A 19,417-nucleotide genomic window follows, 5' to 3' on the forward strand; every position below is an offset into this window, starting at 1 on the left:
CTATTGACAGTGGATTTGTATCTATTCGTTCAAAGCTTTTTGTTCAAGCATTTGAACAGCGCCACACAATGCCAGGCTGACAGGGGGAGGGCTGTCAAGCAGTTATCTGAAAAGATGGATTGTGTGTTCCAGAAATGTGACGTCAGTGCCCTTTAAAGCCCCTAGGTGAGTGGACCCAAAGTAACAGATGCAAGGTCTAACGGCAGAGATGGCTGATGCTGTGTTCTCTGTGATGCTCCTGATGAGTTTCTCACTTAACACTGTCTCCTACGCTCAGGATCTGACAGACATATCTTGCCCAGATTCCCAGGAGGCATTTGACGGATCCTGTTATGAACTGGTGGCTCTGCAGCGTCCCTTTCTGAACGCTGAGAGTTGGTGTGAACGAGGCGGAGGGCACTTGGCCTTCATCCTCAACGATGAAACGCAGCAGTTCCTTCAGAAGCACTTGGACCCCGGCAAGGACTGGTGGCTTGGACTCGCACCCGCAGCTCCAAACCTCACACTGGACTCTACTGCCGGCAATGAAAGTAAGTGGCCATTAGATAAGCAATTATGCATGGAGTTTTACTGCACCGCGTAATTGTATCATAGATATATTGGTACTTGATTCATGCCTGAGGGAAAATTTGGTAAAATCATCAATAGGTAATGAATCCTAAGGTATGACAGATGTCAGAACGAGGAAACAGTTGGGAAAGTGTCAAAGTGCCATCTGCCGTTGGGAGGCAATTACTTCAAGTTTTTGTATTTGTGAAGATCAGCAGGAGATAATTTTTTTAAGTAAAAAATAATCATCATTCGCCGATAGATAATGAACAGAATATTCTTTCAGCGCCTATCTCTCAATGCAGCATGGCTGTCTGCACTACTATTACGATGTCTGTTTACTGCCCATTGTTGGAAGGCACACACATTTGCCTATCTCCCTCTAGCAGCATACATGACAGGAGAGCCTCTGCTAATTTAGCAGACATTCCAAATGGCTTTGGCAACAACAACGCCTGATTTGTGAGTGTTCCTTTTGTCCCGCTCACAAAAGACACGTCGTAACCATCTTTTAACCATGTCACTTGTAACCGAGATAGCCTTTAAGGACCCATTCCTCAAATGACCCCCATGGGGAAGATGTGAAAGGCAGGTGCTAACTTCTAATATTTTCGTCATTAAATTGGTTCAACACAGGACCTGCATTTCCTGACTTGGATCAATCAAGTATCAGCAACATTTTAAAGATTAATCAGTTACTCATTAATTGATTCATTGCTGTTCTCCTCCGCTGATTTCCTTCTTCAGGCTCTCTCTCCTGGCTTGATGGCTCAGACATCAGCTATAACAACTGGGTGACAAACCCTCATGCAGACTCGGCCTGCGGACATGTCCTAAGAAACTCAGGTTTCCAGTGGGAAGCCAAAGTTAACTGTAGCCAGGATCTAAACTTCATCTGCCAGTTTGGTACGCATCAATTATGTATCATTTATATGTAAAGGATGGACAAGGTCAAACGATTTGTAGAGCCCTGTAATGTGTTGACAATTTCCTGTGTTTCCTCAGATTCTGGGAGATCTATTGCGTGTGATGGACTAAACGCCACTTTGCAATGTGGCTCAGGTCAGGTAATAGAGATAGACGACAGCTTCTATGGCCGTAAGACAATTCACTACTGCAAATCTAAAGAAACCTTGTCGCCTACATCTTCCAAAGAGGATTGTAGCTGGATAGATGTTGCGGATCCAGTGAAAGGTAATATTTCCTATTTATACATCATATGTTTATTTAGCTATGATGACAGTTATGTGTAAATGGAGAGTGAGTCAGTATTGTATACTCCTAGGTGGAAGCATACAATGGGTAAAAAAATAATATAATTAGCTATCAAAGAAATGGATATACAAGCATAATCAAATGGAAGGCAGCTGTTTCACTAAGAGCTGTTAAACCACACAAACAATGCCTCCATATATCCATTGTTCTGAACATAAGAACGATTGTGTACACAACCATTACACTGAAAGGCCGAGCAAGTTATTCCTGATGGGGGACATGCATATGGTCATTGTGGGGAAAATTGTCTCTTTTGTTTATGCATTTCAGAAAGCTCTCCTCCATTTACAGGGGCTACTCTTAATATTCTAAGTTAAAATATAAAAAACAGACTACTAGACTACTGCCAAGACTATACATCATATTTAATGACATTCATGAAGTAGAATATACATTGTGTATTTATCTCAATATCATTAGCCTCATAGCATCATAGTCATATTTTAAGGTTCATCTTGTTTTTACTGCCAAAATTCAAAGTCAAATAGGTGACTCAGGCAGAAAGTGTTTGGGCACCGTGAGTCAGTAACATGGGGGAGTAGAGTTAGGTTTGATATCACCATTGGCCAGAATAGAATTTAGGCCATTATGCTATGAGACTAACGATATGTATACTATTTTACCACAGTGAGAAAAGAGCTTGGATTGCACAATGCAGCTGAGGAAATTGGTTTTGTCCTTCCAGGTCATTGTCATGGACTACAGGCTTGCCAGGCTGTAGCGGACGTAGGGACTTTGGGGGAACCCTGTCCTGAACAGGGAAGTTATTTGTCGGTGGAATACCATTGCAAAGATGGTATGATTCGGTCTATGGTTTTTATGGTCATATATTTTATTGTACACTTGTGTAAATATATAACCATAATGCTGGGTTTTGGTTTTAAAACAAATTTCAGATGTAATGATTGATAGAAAAATATGTATGTATTTTGGCAGGCCTCAACTTGTTAATGAGCAAGCTGGCTGCTGTCTCTGACAACGTCAATATCACGGTGAAGTGGCTCCTTCATCCATTCGAGGGGAATCTGACTTGCACCCTAAATGCAGGAGATGGACACAACATTGACTCCTACACCCCTGAAGAGTGAGCAGAACTTTACATTTTAATAGTTAATTAGGCAAAAATGTCAATATGTTATGTATTATTACATATGTATTATATTTATATTATCATTATTATAAATACAAAATATTATTTTTGTATTCATTATTTGGTTCTCTTCCAGAGTGGACAGTAGTGTTATGCACAAATACAGCAAGCCGGGGGTTTTCACGGTGGGGGTGGAGTGTACCACAAGCGACTGGCATGTCACTGCTCAGCGAGTCATCACCATTCAGGAGTCCGTTGGTGAGTTTGGTGTCATCACCTGCTACAGCCAAAACCTGTCCACAGAAGGTACTGCATGCCAAGCTCTCTACGGGACACCGCTTCAACTCCACGTCGTGTTAGAAGCCGGTAAGCTAACATCAACGTTATCAACTTTTACAGATAACCTTATACAGTAGGTATCCTAGTGATGCAATTACTTATTATTATCATTGTTTCCATACAGGCACAAATGTGAATTTTGAGATCCAGAGTGGGGGGACAGTGGTGGCAAATTTCTCCTCGGTTCACGGGGCGATCGGACACAACATCACAGTGAGTGCAGAGATGACCGAGCAGCTCGGGCCCGGTTGCCATGACGTCACTCTGCAAGCTTCTAACGCTGTGACGCCCGCGGGGGTGTCCACAGAGCTGCGTCTGTGTCTGGTGGAGCCCGTGGACGGGCTCAAGGCCTCGGCCGTGGCCGAGGAAGACGCGTGTCCACTGGACACCTCAGACCTGGCCCTCAGGGTTTCCCTGGAGAGGGGGGCCCCTGCAGAGCTTCTCTTCTCTCTCGCCTCACCCTGGGAAAACCGGACGGAAACCAGGGAAATGCTGAATGCTAGTTTACAAGATTATCATTTTTCAGACCCAATCAGAGGTACTCCCAAAATATAACAAATAAACCACAACCATTGTTGTACAATTGCCAGTGTATATAATAGGATATGCCTCTTTGTTTTTTGTGATCTAGCACTTAGAGAAGTGACTATAAAAGCCACAAATTTGTTTTCTGCTGCGGAAGTTGACGTGGACCTTCGCAGCTTGATCAAAGCGTGCAGGAATAATTCTGATTGCTTGGCGGATGACGACAGCGGCACCGTATGTTCACCATTCTTTTACCACACTTAAACGTGTCCTTTTGTTTCATTGAAGCAACTCTTACAGTTATATGTATTCACAGCATGTCATATTTGTGTACTTTCAAACAATTTGCTGTTGAAATATAAAGTAGTGCCTGTTGATACCGACTTAGTTTTTAATTGTTAGTATCAGCTAGAGATCAGTGCTACTCCGGATCCTGCAGTGGACCATGCTCAGAGTGTCCGCCTCACAGGCACTGGAGCGGATGCACTGCTATCCAAACAAGGAATGGCATTTAAGTGGAGTTGTGGTAAGTACTACAACACTGTCTTCTAATTGATGGTATATTTTGACTATTCTTGTTTTCTTTCAATTCTTTCATTTATTCTGATTCATACAGATGGAAATTGCAGATGCAAAGACATCACACATTTCAAAGGTCGTATTATCAGAAAGCACTGCCTTCCCAATCCATTTGAGATGTTAAAATACACTTTCACTGTGAAGAGGAAGACATGGTTTAGAAACTGTATTGTTACCTCTGCATCCAAGTGCATCACTGTTACACCAAAGGAATTCACAGATGTTACTATTAGGTAAACTAGAACCCATTGACACAATTCATTATGTACAACATGTAAACATATCAATTATACTGTATATATACACATAAATAACATATACATGTTAAACTATATGCATATTTGTTTTTTGCAGTTGTCCCAATTGTGCATCCATAGATGTGGACAAGCCTGTAGAGCTCAGTCTGACTTGTGTAGGAACCTGCCCAGAGGTTGTGTGGAACATTGAGGACCCAAAGCCCCCAACGGTATAAGGAGAACACACTCAGGTTTAACCAGGAACAAACTGTCATGTAGAGTACCTTTCAGGATTGGTCAATGTGTGAATTTCTCTATCAGGGTGAGCTCCAAGACTGCTATACCAGAGCATCAAGGAGGCCATTGATAGAGACACAAGATGGTAACACTAGGTACACAGTGCATAGCCAACGTTTGAATGAGGCAAAGGACGCATTCCGCAACATAACTGTTATTGCCTATGGTATGTAAAATCATATTAACAGCAATATTCAATGATCAAGAAACATAACTATTGTTTTTTTTTGCATACTTTCACATTTTAAAAGTAACTTAATAGGATTTGAAACAAAGTATGTCTCAATAGAACAAAAAACAAGAATTGCAAGTTCACCTGAAAATGTGTTCTGATTTTAAGGTAAGACGGACCCAGGCTTTGCCATGTATACTTTCCCAATACTGAGTGTCGCACCAAATGCGGCCTCTTCAACCACCACCTCACAAATGACCAGCGTAGCAGCCCCCGACCCCAGCCCTTCCTGTGTCATATCCCCACTGTCAGGGACCGTGCTCGATACGTTCAACATCTCCTGCAAAACCAGTTTCCCCTGCACTGCAAACAATTGTCTTTATTGCCTGAAAACAAAGCAAGGTGAGCTGGGTTTTTGTTGCTTCTGTTCTTGATTTATCTTGACGATTCAACGATGGATGCTGATTCTGCATTTGCACATATTAAAAATGTGGAGAAGAGCACCTTCCAAATAATCAAAAAATGTCCATCCAAGTGAATACCCTGATCGTAATTGAATGGTAGTGAGTATTCATTGAACTTGGGAGTTGTCTGTGCTTAAGGCTGTCCTGGTTTTAGGGCAACAACTCAGATGCAGTGGCTCAGATGAACTGAAGTCTGTCTCCCTACCCCTCGGAGATAAGAACAATAACTACAGTTTGACAATGGTGGTGACTGTGAAAAATGGAGATAAGGACAACGACATGACAATCACCGCTCAGGTTTGTCCTCTGTCACAATGCATGCATCTTGGAAGAATGAGTGGACCTTCTTTCTTTGGATGTAAAATACACGGGCTTACGTCTTGAAAACTGGTCCATTTCTTTGTTATTCTGCAAGGTACGGAAGAGCGATACCGGCTCTTCGGTGGACTCTCTGCAGGCTGCCGTCGCGGGTAATATAGCTCAGCTGGAGGCCCAGGGTCTTCTGACAGGCGCAGTCCTGGGCCAAATGTTCTCCTCCTTCTCTGACCTGCTCAACGCAGACGCCAGTGACGATCAGAAGGGTGCAAGACTAAAGGTAGAGTTACTCTATGTTAAGACTTAGGCTATTCTGGTTGACTGCTCCCTGCTAATTCCTGACCAATCAGGGCCTTTCTTTCCTGATTGGTTCTGGGAATCCATCTTGCCTGTCAATCGCAGGTGTGTGCATGGATTGCTTGCTTTTACAATCTTATTCTCTTCTGCTCTTTTTTAGCGCTCTCTCACTCACTCTCTCTCTTTGCAATTATCAAACTTTGCGACAGCAACTTTAATTGTGCAGTGTATATTTTTGTATATGTATATTTACAGTAGACATTAAAATGAAGCCTGCCCCCCCCCTGCAGCTAAGGGAGCAGATGCTGAGCACAATGACATCTGTCCTGTTGGATTCTCCCAGCAACAGCTCCCAGGAAGTGTATGTGACAGCCAAAGCAGTGGCAGGCCTCACCAAAATATCTGATGAGCTCAGTCCTTCAGCCCAGGTACATATTGGTGTGCAGTAGAAGGTTTGTTGTTTGTTTGTTGTGGTTTGTTGATGGGACATTTGTTGTTGCCAAATAAAAATTACACAGGCCAAAATTTATGCCATACCTAGACGTTAGATGTTAGAACACTCCAACCAATTATATTTGGTTTCAAAAGTAGAAATGACCATAGGCCTAATCGTACCTGTCTTGTTTAACAGGTAGAGGCCAGTTCTCTTTTGGCAGACCTCAGTTCGTCCCTCCTCTCTATCAACGTTTATCCACAAGATGGTGATGAAGAGGAGGTTTTGGAAGCGGCCACACCAATAGTTGAAGCAGTCAGCAATATTTTGAATGTTTCACCAAATGTAAGTGCACTTACTCTCTTTCTTTGAGATGCTTAAATTAATATTGCTGGCCAAAACTCAGATTTAAATATGCCTATATTGGTGACCCTTAATGGTTTCTAGGCCCTTTAAATGTTTTGTGCTTTATAATAATTTACCACTATTTGATCTTGATTTCGGATTGGACACCCCATGACATCGGTACTGCAGGTTTAATATGAGAGAATGTGACGAACCCGCTGTACATCAACAATGATATAGGGTCCTATTATATGTTAGTACATCCTCATAGGAACAGCCAGCTACGATAACGTTATAACTCAGCCTCGCCTGTAAGTTGCTTTGGATAAGAAATATCCGCTAAATGGATATATGTAAATTCCTAAATGTATGCTGGAAAATGGTTTTGCCTGTATGACAACATTGTTTTAATTTTGTCATAACTCCTCAGAATACACTAGACAATAAAACAAAATATTTATATATTTTATTTTCCCCCCCTCAGAAAATCGTTTCCGATATTCTTCTCACAGGAATGAACAATGTCCAGAGTGCATTGTTAAATGGCAAAGAAATAAACGAAGGTCCGGTCATCATTAGCTCTGGTCACATCAGTCTGTATGTCAACAGGTAAGACACGATGGTGACCAACCCCAGTATGAATTGCAATGGAGAATAACAATTTTTGCTCACCCCTCTTCATTTTGATTAAATGTTGTTTTGATTAGGCTCATGGCTCTCATGCCTTCAACTCTATAGCAATGGCCAGTAGTCAAACAAATGCATGAGAACCTTGAAACCTCAATCAAAACAAGGTTGGGCGAGTAACCACTGCTGATTGCAGCTTTGACATCTGGATTATAATGCCCCTATTTGCTGTCTCCAGAGTGTCTCCAAAAAATATACAGATGCAGAGTATTGCTTCCAATGAGAAGAGCTCCTCGCAATTTATCTTCCCATTGCTACCTGTCGGTTTGCTCTCTCCAGAGGAGCCTGTGGATGTTAGAGTGAGTGTCTATGTTCTTGTGTTCCTCACGTTGTTTACCCAATGACAGTTGTGTCCTGATCTTTCTATTCATCATGGCAGTGATGTTGATTCAATCGATCACTCTCTTGATACGTTTTCTGTCATTCTCAATGTCTAACAACAACATTTGTCTTGACAAGTCCTTTGCTAGAGGAGATTGATAACATGTGTTTGTACTGCTGCTTTTTCTTTGGGTGGCATATAGATGATGAGTTTTGAGAGGAATCCTTATCCTGGCAAAGAAGCCAACATCACTGGCACCGTGGGGTCGGTCTCCCTCACTAAATTAGATGGCACAACTATCCCTGTGGAGAACTTGCCTAATGAGATAGAGGTAAGGCCAACTCACCCGTTGGATATTAACAGCCATTTGAATAAAATCATGTATTTTTTTACCAATGCACTATGATAAAAGAGAGTCGTTAATCCCATGAGGAAAATCCCGCTGTTACAGCAGCAATAATAGAAATTCATCGAAGAAAATCCTGGCAAAATAAATTAACAAAATAACAATAACATAACGCAAGATCTATTATATGCAAATACGTCTGGCTACTGCTGTTAGGAGAGCAGTCCAAGAATTTTTATTTGAGGAAATACATTGAAAAATGCTATGTAAGTATATATGTATGTATTTAAAATACTAAGTATGTATTTACAGCATTCATCTATTGACATATTCCTATTACCAGGGAGAACCAAAAGCTGTCTGGTGTGCAAACATGAAGAGCCAATGTGCATGCAGTATTTCCTGGACATCATAAGTGTGTGTTTCCTTGGTGTTTTGACAGATTTTCCTGCCCAGACTGGAGGGAGAACAGCAGATCAGTACCTTTCTGGACCTAGGCAACTTCAGCACCATAATGATTGATGTGCCCTCACCAGAAGTGACCCTGGTACTTAGAATTAAGCCTTCTGAAAACATCAGTTTCAAACTCCTTTTGGGATTCGGCGGCTATCCCAGTGATGAAGACTGTGTAGCTCAGATCCAGATGCCCCTAGAGGGTTCCCCAGAAGGTACACAAGGGCAAATTAAACTTCCTCTAGAACCATAGATCCATGAAGTCACATTTCAAGCTAATGTTCTGTAGTGTATTTGCATATATGTGTTTGTGTTTGTGTGTGTGAGTGCGTGTGTCTGTGAGTGTGTGCTTGCATATAATATGTGCATGTTTACATTTAACCACATTTCACTATTCTTACACAGAGGAATCATACATCTGGGTGCTGGGGCCAGAGGAAAGAAAAGGACATGTGGGATTGCACTACCTCGTGGTCAAACCCATTGTGGGGGCTGGGGTGACATCCATCAACGCCACAGTATCTGTCTCTTCCATTGCTGCCCAGTGCAAGTTTTGGAATGACAGTACATCAGCCTGGAGTGAAAATGGCTGCAGGGTGAGTACCAACTACGCCGTAGCATCTTATTTTTACCTTACGTCCATAAAGAGGACCTATTAAATTGCATCTATTTTGCAGGTTGGTCCGCTCACCACATCGTCGGTCACCCAGTGCCTCTGTAACCATTTGACCCTGTTTGGAAGCTCTTTCTTTGTCATGCCTAACCTGGTGGACGTCTCACGGACCGCAGAACTTTTTGCCACATTCACCACCAATCCTGTAGTGGTGTGTTTCGTGGGGGCCATCTTTGTTGTGTATCTCCTCGTAGCTATTTGGGCCCGCAGGAAAGACATCCAGGATTTAGCTAAGGTGAGCCCCACTAAAAGTTGATTTATTACGTTTTTTGTTGTGCATCCATTAATTGTAGATTGAATTTACCTTTCTTACGATAGATGGCTTTGAGAGATTTTAAAGGTGTTTCTTTTCCGGGACACTTCTTGTGCTTGTCTCAACATTTAGGTGAAGATAACAGTACTTGATGACAATGACCCGTTTGCTGAGTATCGCTACATGTTGACTGTAAACACTGGTCACCGTCGGGGAGCATCCACCTCCTCTCAGGTGAGTGGGCCCACGTCAGCCCCTCTTAACATAAAAGAAGGAAAAACAAAGTCTGTTACACATCACATCCCACTGGTCCAAGACTCTTTGGATGGAATCGGTCCCCCCCATGGGATATGTATATTCATTTTATGTACATATATATCAACATCTGTGTGTTATAGGTGGCAGTTACCCTGCAGGGTGCGGAGGGAGAGAGTGAACCCCACCACCTCACAGACTCGGAGAAGCCCGTGTTTGAGAGGGGGGGCATGGACATGTTCCTGTTGACCACCCCCTTTTCCATCGGGGAGCTTCAGAGCATCAGGGTCTGGCATGATAACTCGGGGGAACACCCTGCTTGGTATGGAAGCCCCAACGCAACAAACTAATGTTGAAACGGGAAGCCGTGTTGATGTTACCATAGCAGCAATCAGCTTTGGATCAAACGATTATTTGAAGCAATGTATAGAGCGCCCGTGTCACTGTTGGCTATTTATTTTGGGATCATTTCATATATGTTCATATTAATTAGAAACTTTTTTGTTATTTTGTTGAATCCATAAGCCTACTTGAGTTAACACGCAAAAAGAGGAAGGTATTTGTTTTGTTCTTTGTTACAACAATGCTACACATCATTTTAACAAGTGATGGCTGTGAAAGTGAAAATGGCAGTGAAAGATAAGCACATACGATTCTTGATTCTTGAACGAGATTCTTAAGAAGGAATATAGAATGGATGGGTTTTTGTTTATTTGAAGGTATATCAACAAAGTCATGGTGCAAGATCTGGAGACGGGCCAAAAGTGGCATTTCTTGTGTAACTCATGGCTATCCATAGATATGGGAGACTGTACTCTCGACAAAGTTTTCCCAGTGGCAACAGAAACGGACTTGAAGAAATTCAGGTAAAAGCAGCCATGTTTTTAAGTCTGCACTAAAACACATCAGATCCATCAAGATGCAATCCTAAGTGACTTTTACATCCAATACATATTGGTCCATATTTTTTGTTCATTCTAGCAATCTGTTCTTCATGAAGACTGCCAAGGATTTCCGTGACGGTCACATTTGGTTCTCTGTGATTAGTCGACCACCCTGCAGCACGTTCACACGCGTCCAGCGAGTCTCCTGCTGTTTTTCCCTACTGTTGTGCACCATGCTCACTAGCATCATGTTTTGGGGCATTCCTACAGATCCATCGGAGCAAACGATGGACCTCGGTAACTATCTATTCACAAGCACACGTAAACAGAATCACACAGCTCTGAGAATATCGAAAATACATACACAAGGGTAGGATTACTGATGTCAATAGGCTTAGACAACAATAACGTCTCACTCACTACTCCACATCCTCAAAGCTGAACATTTGGATGTTTTCTTTCTCTGTTAAACTTCAAAGGTCATATTGAATTCACATGGCAACAAGTTATGATAGGATTCCAGAGTTCAATCATTATGTTTCCAATCAACGTCCTCATCGTGAGCATCTTCCGAAACACTCGTCCGCGACAGAGGAACGCCCAGACAGAAGCCTCCAAGCAGGGGAAGTCTGGGGGAAGAGTGGGCCCCTCGCAAACCTCCCCGCAGAAGCAGCTCAAGGACATCTCACCTGACACTGTGATGAAGGTATAGTCAAACAAAAGCCGGATTATCAGTCATGCAGAGCAATGTTTTTGAAAATCGTATTGCTTTGCAGTATGTGCCAACCTAACCCTAACCCTCGTTTTGTCTTAATTTCAGGACATTAAGAGAATCGCTCAGTCGCTCTCCAAAGCAATGAAAAGCCCACTGCCTGCGCTGGAGCTGAGTAGTGGTCAGCCAGCGGACATCAACACACTGCTGTCTTTAGTGGAGGACATCATTAGGAAGCAAAATCGAGCGGGGGGAGAATTCTATTCTGATGCGGCTAAAAAGGAGGCCTCAATGATTCTCACTTTAGGGGCTGTGAATCTACAAGGTATTGTTCAGGGTATCGGTGAAACTTTGTTATAGTTGTGCAGCAAATCATTCTCTTTTCATTCCACAGTTTGAAATGTGTGTATATATTTGGTTGGACTCACTAGCACAGCTCATCATCTTAAGTTAGTTCTCACGAAACCTTCATAGTGATTAATATGGGCATGTTAATCACCCGAAGAGAATGGGCCTTTATCCTAGAAGTATAATAGGAGGGATGGCAGTGGCTCAGGAGGTAGAGCAGGATGTCTGGCCTCTGGGATGTCGCTGGTTCGATCCCTTGCTCCTCTTAGCTAAATATCGAGGTGTCCCTGAGCAAGACACCTTACCCTTACTTCTCCCGACGAGTGGGCTGCTACCTTGCAGGGTAGACACCGCCGTCGATGTTTGAGTGTGTGAATGAATGGGTGAATGTGAGGCACTAATTGTAAAGTGCTTTGAGTGGCCGCAGGTCGGAAAGGCATGCCCTTGCCCATAATTAAAATCATGAGATACACCTGTTCGTCCCTACTATTACACCTCTTTGATAAAGGCATATCCCTCCTGATTGTAAACTGTGCTTTTGCCCCAGCGTCACAACCGTTTACTTTTACCTATCATTTTCCATACAGAAACCAACCTGTGTGGGAGCCCTGAGAAAAACGCGGATGGCGTCCAGAAAATGAGCAGCAACAGCCAGTATCTGTACAGGCAGCTACGTCACGTGGAGAAGGAGCTGTGCCTGCTGGGAGCGTCCCGTTTCCCGGACCCCGGCGGCTACAGCAGGGCAGTGCAACAGGTCCAGGGCATGAAGGGTCTCCTGGAGTACCACCTGCCCTCCTCCAGCCAGCCGCCGTATCCCTCCAGCCCGGAGGAGAGCCTGCACGGGGACAGCGGCACCAAGGGAAAGTGCTGCCAGGGGGGGCTGCCCTGGTGGTTCATGTTTGTTGGCTGGACTCTGGTGGTGGCGACCAGCGGCGTGTCGGGCTACTTCACCATGATGTACGGGCTGACCTACGGGAAGGACCGCTCCATCAGCTGGCTCATCTCCATGGTGGTGTCCTTTGTGGAGAGTCTGTTCATCACCCAACCATTGAAGGTGCTACACAAATACAAATAATATATATACATCTATGAAAAAGATTATATTGAAACATTAATGCATTAATATAGAGAGAGAAAAACAATAGAATATATAGATTTTTGCTATATTGTAGAAAATGTAATATGGAATGTAATATTTTCCTGCAAAAGGTTCTTGGATTTGCTGCCTTTTTTTCTCTGGTTCTGAAGAAAGTGGACCAGGAGGAATACGGGGAACCTCAGGTGGAGGACACTCGGAGAACTACAGGTATGTTTTTTGTCAAGTCACTTAAAACCAGAGTTTGTTTTTATTGATGGAAATAAACACGTTGGGAGCTATATATAATGCGCAGATACTACCCTTTTTTTTAAAAAATGTAATCCGGCTTGCAAAATTATTGGATGTGCTAGTTGTCTCCTTTCTGTTACTTCCTATTATGTGCAGAATGCTGCTGTTATGATTAATTTCCTTTCTCCTCGTTAAGCTCCAGCTGGGTTTGTTTTGTTGGGTTAGGATCAGCCATGATGAAAGGATGAACCACATTTTTCTCTTACAGATGATCCGGATGCCGTTCGCGCAGCCAGGAGGGACAGCAACTGTAGTTTCTACCAGCCTCCACCCCCCACCGACATAGAGAGGATGAAGAGCAACATGATCAAGGAGCAGAAAGTCTATGCTCTTATTAAGGAGATCCTCGGTAAGGGGAAACACACACACATAGAGACATACGCATGGGCATTATTTGTTTGGGTAGGACGGATGGCTGACTGGATAGATGGATGGACGGGTGGATGAAGATGCTGCCTTTAGAGGTACTCAATCGATATGTGATCATGCAGCTTACGCTGGATTCATGTGGATGCTGCTGCTGGTGGCCTACGGTCAGAGGGATCCAAACGCGTACTTTCTGTCCCGGCACATCCAGCGGAGCTTCAGTCAGGGGATCTCGGACACCATGAGCATCGGCGACGTGTTCGTCTGGGCAAACACTTCTCTGCTGAAAAATATTTTCGGATCGCATGCGGGTAAATCGTTGCGATTGATCCATATCCATTTTCAATATGGGGCCTTGAAAGATTCACATTTATACTTTTTGAAATATATGCTTTTTGCAGATATGAAGGTGTATGTGACTTTCTTTCTTTTATGTACATGTTGCAAAAATGATTTAGCATTTCGTTTTACTAAGCGTTTGTAAAGGCTTTGAGTTTTTGGTTTTACATCCATCACAGGATTCATCACAGATGGAAACTCCAAGCTTGTTGGTAACGCCCGACTCCGCCAGCTGAGGGTGCAGAAAAATACTTGCCCGATTGACAAGTCCATGCAACCGGGCGTGCCGGACTGCCATGCCCCATACTCATGGGATGTGGAGGATATGGGTTCCTATGGTCCGTCCTGGAGCCCTTCCGGGAGCGATAATGCCTCGGAGAGCCTCAGTAGCCCCTGGAAGTACCAGTCCCAGGCTCGACTCAAGGCCCTGCCCCTCTGGGGGAGCGTGAGGCTCTACAGAGGAGGGGGTTTTGTGGTGGATCTTGTGCCATCCATACAAAACTCCACCAGGTAAGCCCGTGGCCACTGATAGGAACAGTGCATCATTTGTAGAGACAACATGAATACATTTGAACCCGTTTTGTAGACGTGCCATCGTGAAGTTATATTGATTAAAAAGCAACCTTTACTATGTAGACAGGGCCAAATATAAGTGAACTTTGAGGAATTAAAAAAAATGCTTAAACTGAACCAGTGATTTTAAAGCTAGGGTTGGCCATTTCGAGAAACCAGCAGAGGTAGCTAGATGGTAGCTAGATTGAAAGTATCCGTGCTTTCGGGATGTAAAGATAAACTTATGACAACCAACCAATTGCTTACCCTAGCTGTAAAGTTATTGTAAGACTGAAACTGTTGCGGCAATACATTTAATATATAATGGAGATATAATGTATTTATTTTCATACGATACCCAGTTATACAATTGTGTTGTCATGTTGTTGTTTTTCAGAACACTTGGTTATCTATTTGACAACACTTGGCTGGATGTGTACACCCAAGCCCTGTTTGTAGAGTTCACCGTATACAATGCCAATGTAAACCTCTTCTGTCTGGTTACACTCATGCTAGAGACCACTGGTATAGGTAAGTCACATGTATATAACCAACTGAGTTGCATAATAGTACATAGCTTCGACATTGTTGAGGCGCTTTACATCTCTTAAAGGTCCCATGGCATGCTACTTTATGGATGCTTTAATATAGATATTAGTGGGCCCCTAACACAGTATTTGAAGACATTCTCGAAATTCAGCCTTGGTGCAGAATTACAGCCACTACGAGCCAGTTGCACATTGAGCTTTCTCCAAACCCGCCGTTTCGGTGTCTGTAGCTTTAATGCAAATGAGGAGGAGAGAGGCGGGTCAAGGAGGAGGGTTGGGGTGTGGCCCTGAGCAGCTTGTTGCCACGGTACCATGCGCTCACCCTAGGCCGTGTTCTGTAAATATTCCAGAACACTCCGGGTGCTCTGGCGGGAGTCCTGGAGTCCTGGATCTAAATAATAAATCTATATAATAATATAATCAATCTGAAGTAGACTTAACCACGACATGGAGGAGAAAGGGATTGTTGCCCGCGATTGTTGATCGTGATTGTCTTCCGCCAGAGCCACGCTGCCTCGGCAGCGGGCAGCGCTTAGGCACCAACACCTCCTGCAGTTGGCAGTGGGCAGCGCCGAGGCGGTGGTCCCTCGGCAGCGGGCAGCAGGAAGCGGGTCTCAAGCGGGAGACAACCGCAGGCAACAATCCCTTTTTTTCTCCATGTCGTGGTTCATGTACTTCAGGGAGTCAAAGCCTAAGTTCCTTTCCCCCAATTTGTTCTCAACCATGGCGGAGATAACCCCCACTACGAGTCTCGTTGTGGAAATACCAGAGACGAGAGTCAGACGTGTTATGCGCCAGTTATCCAAATAACAAAGAAGTGTACAACACTTGCGTTACAGTCTTGGAGCTCTATATCTAAATAATATCATATAATACATAGATATCTATATCATATAATACATATTATGACAGCCAAAAGCTGTTTGCGCCTCCAGACGATATTGTGAATCACAAACGACTGCGTCGGGTTCTCCGACGTCTCTGGTTCTTCCACTTCCACATCAATCTGAAGTAGACTGAATGCTGCCGGGTGGTGGTGCTTCGCAGCGGTACACACTTGCGTTACAGTGTGTATAATCACACATACACACACACATGTGGCGCTCGCACGGTCGTAGCTCGATGTCTCATTGGCGGGCCAAATTCTCTTGGCTGGCAAGGCAGCGAAAAGGGGAGGTGGCATCTCCCCTTATGACGACATACAGGGAAAATTCCAAAACAGCGGGTCTGAGCTTAGTTTATTCAAAGGCGGAGCAGAATGCCTAGTGCTCGTTTTACACCCAAATTTCTAGCTACTTGGGGAGCATAGGTAGGCTAGGGAACTTATATTATTGTTAGATAACCTCAGAAAGTGAAATTTGCATGCCATGGGGTCTTTAATCTCCATCCATCCATACTGTACGTATATCAAAAATAAAACAAATTACACTGAATTCTCAGCTCTTAAATCATACTGACAGCACATTAAAGCATTATAAAAAAAAAAAAGCTATGAAGAAGCAGTGCCTTCAACGAGTGCAGGTTTAATTCTGATCAATATTGACTTTTAATGCGACCAGGAGCATTCCAGTTCCGGAGTGAGCTACAAACCATTCGTCTCTACCAATCTGCCGGTGGTCTTCACATCTTCGTAATGGCTTCTGAAGCCATCTACTTCCTTTTCATCTTTTATTACATGGTTATTCAGGTAAAATATTGTTTCCGGACCGTAGACTATAGATAATAGAACCTCACCTTAATATTTGGTGTGTGGGTCTGTCTCCCCCCAACATGAATAAATGTTTTGTATGTTTTAACAGTTGATAGCCAGGCTATTCTGTTTCACAATCACAGGCTGTGTGCTTTTCTTCTCACAGGGAAAGCTCATGAAACAACACAGTTGGGCTTATTTCAGGAACAAGTGGAATCTGTTAGAGCTGGCTATCATTCTGCTCAGCTGGAGTGCCTTGTCTGTCTTCATCAAGAGAACCCTTCTGGGGAACCGCGATATGGCTTACTACCAGACACACAAAGACCAGTGAGTCATTCACAAACCGGTTTTGTTCCTCTGATGAAAGAATGGTGATGAACAGGGTCCCAATTCTGCAGTAATTTATTAATGTGGTTACCTTCACATGTCCATGCTGTTGTCAGTTCAGTTATGTACACGGTTCAGTTATGTACACGCCTCAAACTTATCTGCTTGTTATGCTACCGATGTGTCTGCCCATAAGGAAACCCATTGCACTCACAATGCCTGCAAGGAGGGATCACTCTTTCTGCGTTCCTTCTCAAGGTTTCTTTCTTGGTGATCAAGGGAGTTTTCCTTACTCTTAGAACGCTTTAGGGGGGTATATCGTATAACATGGCCTGTGAAGGCCTTTGAGGATGATCACTGTGATAATAATAAAGGCATACACAATTTTAATTGACTTGACTATATGTGCAGATTTCCCAGTTTCCACGAGACTGCCACAGCCGATGCAGTGCTTGGGTACCTGATTGCCTTCCTGGTGTTGCTGGCTACGATCAAACTGTGGCACCTAATGAGACTCAACCCTAAACTGCACATGATCACAGCCACACTGCAGCGGGCCTGGACTGATATCTCCGGCTTCCTCGTGGTCATCACCATTATGTTCCTCGCCTACTCCATCGCGGTAAGGGCATGTGTGAATCTTTCACAAAGAACCCCTGTAGCTCATTTTTTTATCAAGTTAAAAAACTTCTGAATGTTTATGTTTAAAAATTTGATTGATTTTTAGCTAATATTACTGTCCTTGAATTTGTGGGGGGAAGCCTGAATTCCTTGTCAGGGATTTAAAAAGTCTATCGTACCATCTGGTCTTCCGTTCCTTAGTCGAATCTTCTGTACGGATGGAAGATGTACTCATACCGCACTCTCCTTGATTCGGCCTTGACCATGGTCAGCCTTCAACTAGGAATATTCAACTATGATGAGGTCAGTTGGAGTTGAATTCCCCTGTAACTCATTCAATATCAGTAGATTTAGATTTACTTAGATTTATCCTGTACCCTTCCTCAGGTTCTGAATTATAACCCGTTGCTTGGTGGATTCCTGATTGGCTCCTGCATTGTCTTCATGACTTTCGTGGTTCTGAACCTCTTCATATCCGTCATCTTGGTGGCATTCACTCAAGAGCAGATCCATCATAAGGTTTGTAATTTGCTCTTAAGGATTGATTGTTAGGTCTTAAACCAAAACTTATGCTTTAGCTTTAGCTAAACTATCCGCCCGTTTCAAATATTATCACTCGAATGAATGGCTATTATTGTCGTTATCAGCCTCATAGCTAAGGGGTATATCCCTGTGATAAACAGAGGATCTGACGGAAGACTACATTACTCTCTGTAGAAATGCTTTTCTTTTTCTCTTACTGTTGCTCTCTAGCCGTCTGAAGAGGAGGAGATAGTGGACCTGATGCTCATGAAGCTCTGCAGTTTGTTTGGAATTAAGTTTAAGACTCAAGGCGGTCTGAGTCAGGACACAGTTGTCTCCTCTTCTTCAAAAAATGGAGTCTCAATGATTTCCTCTAATGTCTGTTTGAATTAAACACTACATTTGACAAGTTAAATATATGTATTCCAACCTTTAGAGACTGTTTTGTAATAACATAATTTGTTTGTACTAACATATATTTTATTAGTAATTATGTCTATTACAATTTGTATTTGTCCACTTGTATAAGGCTATTATTGTTGCTATTGTAATTGATAATCTGAGAAATTATTGTTGTTATATATCATTATAGCATTATTAGCATATTATAGTCCTGCTTATGTATATTTTCTTACAAATAAATTGATGTTGCTCTAATACAACGTTTCAAAAACTTTTCTCTCATTTTAAATCTCTTTGTTTAATTGTTGGTTATTTGATAATTCAGTAGTGCTAGTACTCCTACTGCTGTGGGCACAATACCCTGTTTTTTGTTATGTGAAGAACCTATATTGGCTGTGAAAGTATATTCCTCTTAAAGGCTATCACTATTTCTTCTACCCCCAAGTCGCAATAGAAATCCCACATATTGGGTGTCTATATACACAACATGGTCTCATATTTCGGCTTTTTTTTCACTTTAGAAGTGACGCAAGCTTACCACAATAATGTAGCAATATATACTTGTATTCACAATACAATACAATAAAGGCTTTCACAATAATGAAAGCCTTTAAAACTTGACATGTTTTATCTCCGAATAATGTAGCCTACAATTTAACATATTAACTATTTGTCCATATTATACCCCTACAAGGCAGATATGTTGTGTCTTTGTATCAACTACTTTCATCTTTAGTCAGCCAACTCACTGAAAATCAATCAATAATTGAAAATATTTTATGGTTTAAATTGTTATTCGTTATTACTTAAAAAC

General features: G+C 42.7%; 1 protein-coding gene across 1 annotated transcript; it reads left to right on the top strand.

Annotated features, from left to right (window-relative positions):
- Positions 1 to 187: 187 nt before the first annotated feature.
- LOC307075488 (polycystin-1-like protein 2) lies at positions 188 to 18,731 on the top strand (the record flags this gene model as incomplete). The annotated part of the gene is made up of 41 exons (XM_079736094.1): positions 188 to 530; positions 1,297 to 1,455; positions 1,555 to 1,743; positions 2,510 to 2,620; positions 2,761 to 2,908; positions 3,051 to 3,280; positions 3,378 to 3,791; positions 3,885 to 4,012; positions 4,181 to 4,304; positions 4,395 to 4,590; positions 4,712 to 4,823; positions 4,915 to 5,056; positions 5,231 to 5,464; positions 5,681 to 5,823; positions 5,942 to 6,121; positions 6,429 to 6,566; positions 6,770 to 6,916; positions 7,401 to 7,525; positions 7,782 to 7,902; positions 8,128 to 8,256; positions 8,714 to 8,939; positions 9,130 to 9,320; positions 9,402 to 9,632; positions 9,783 to 9,884; positions 10,049 to 10,227; positions 10,625 to 10,771; positions 10,887 to 11,086; positions 11,269 to 11,495; positions 11,610 to 11,826; positions 12,437 to 12,903; positions 13,059 to 13,155; positions 13,445 to 13,585; positions 13,728 to 13,913; positions 14,121 to 14,451; positions 14,891 to 15,024; positions 16,601 to 16,728; positions 16,898 to 17,058; positions 17,470 to 17,680; positions 17,881 to 17,982; positions 18,067 to 18,198; positions 18,433 to 18,731. The coding sequence occupies 41 exons, from the start codon at positions 188 to 190 to the stop codon at positions 18,592 to 18,594; spliced, it is 7,485 nt and encodes a 2,494-aa protein (XP_079592220.1). The 3' UTR covers positions 18,595 to 18,731.
- Between the last annotated feature and the right edge of the window lie 686 nt (positions 18,732 to 19,417).

The sequence above is a fragment of the Pollachius pollachius genome, assembly GCF_949987615.1.
Source record: "Pollachius pollachius genome assembly, chromosome: 5".
In the NCBI taxonomy this organism is placed as follows: domain Eukaryota; kingdom Metazoa; phylum Chordata; class Actinopteri; order Gadiformes; family Gadidae; genus Pollachius; species Pollachius pollachius.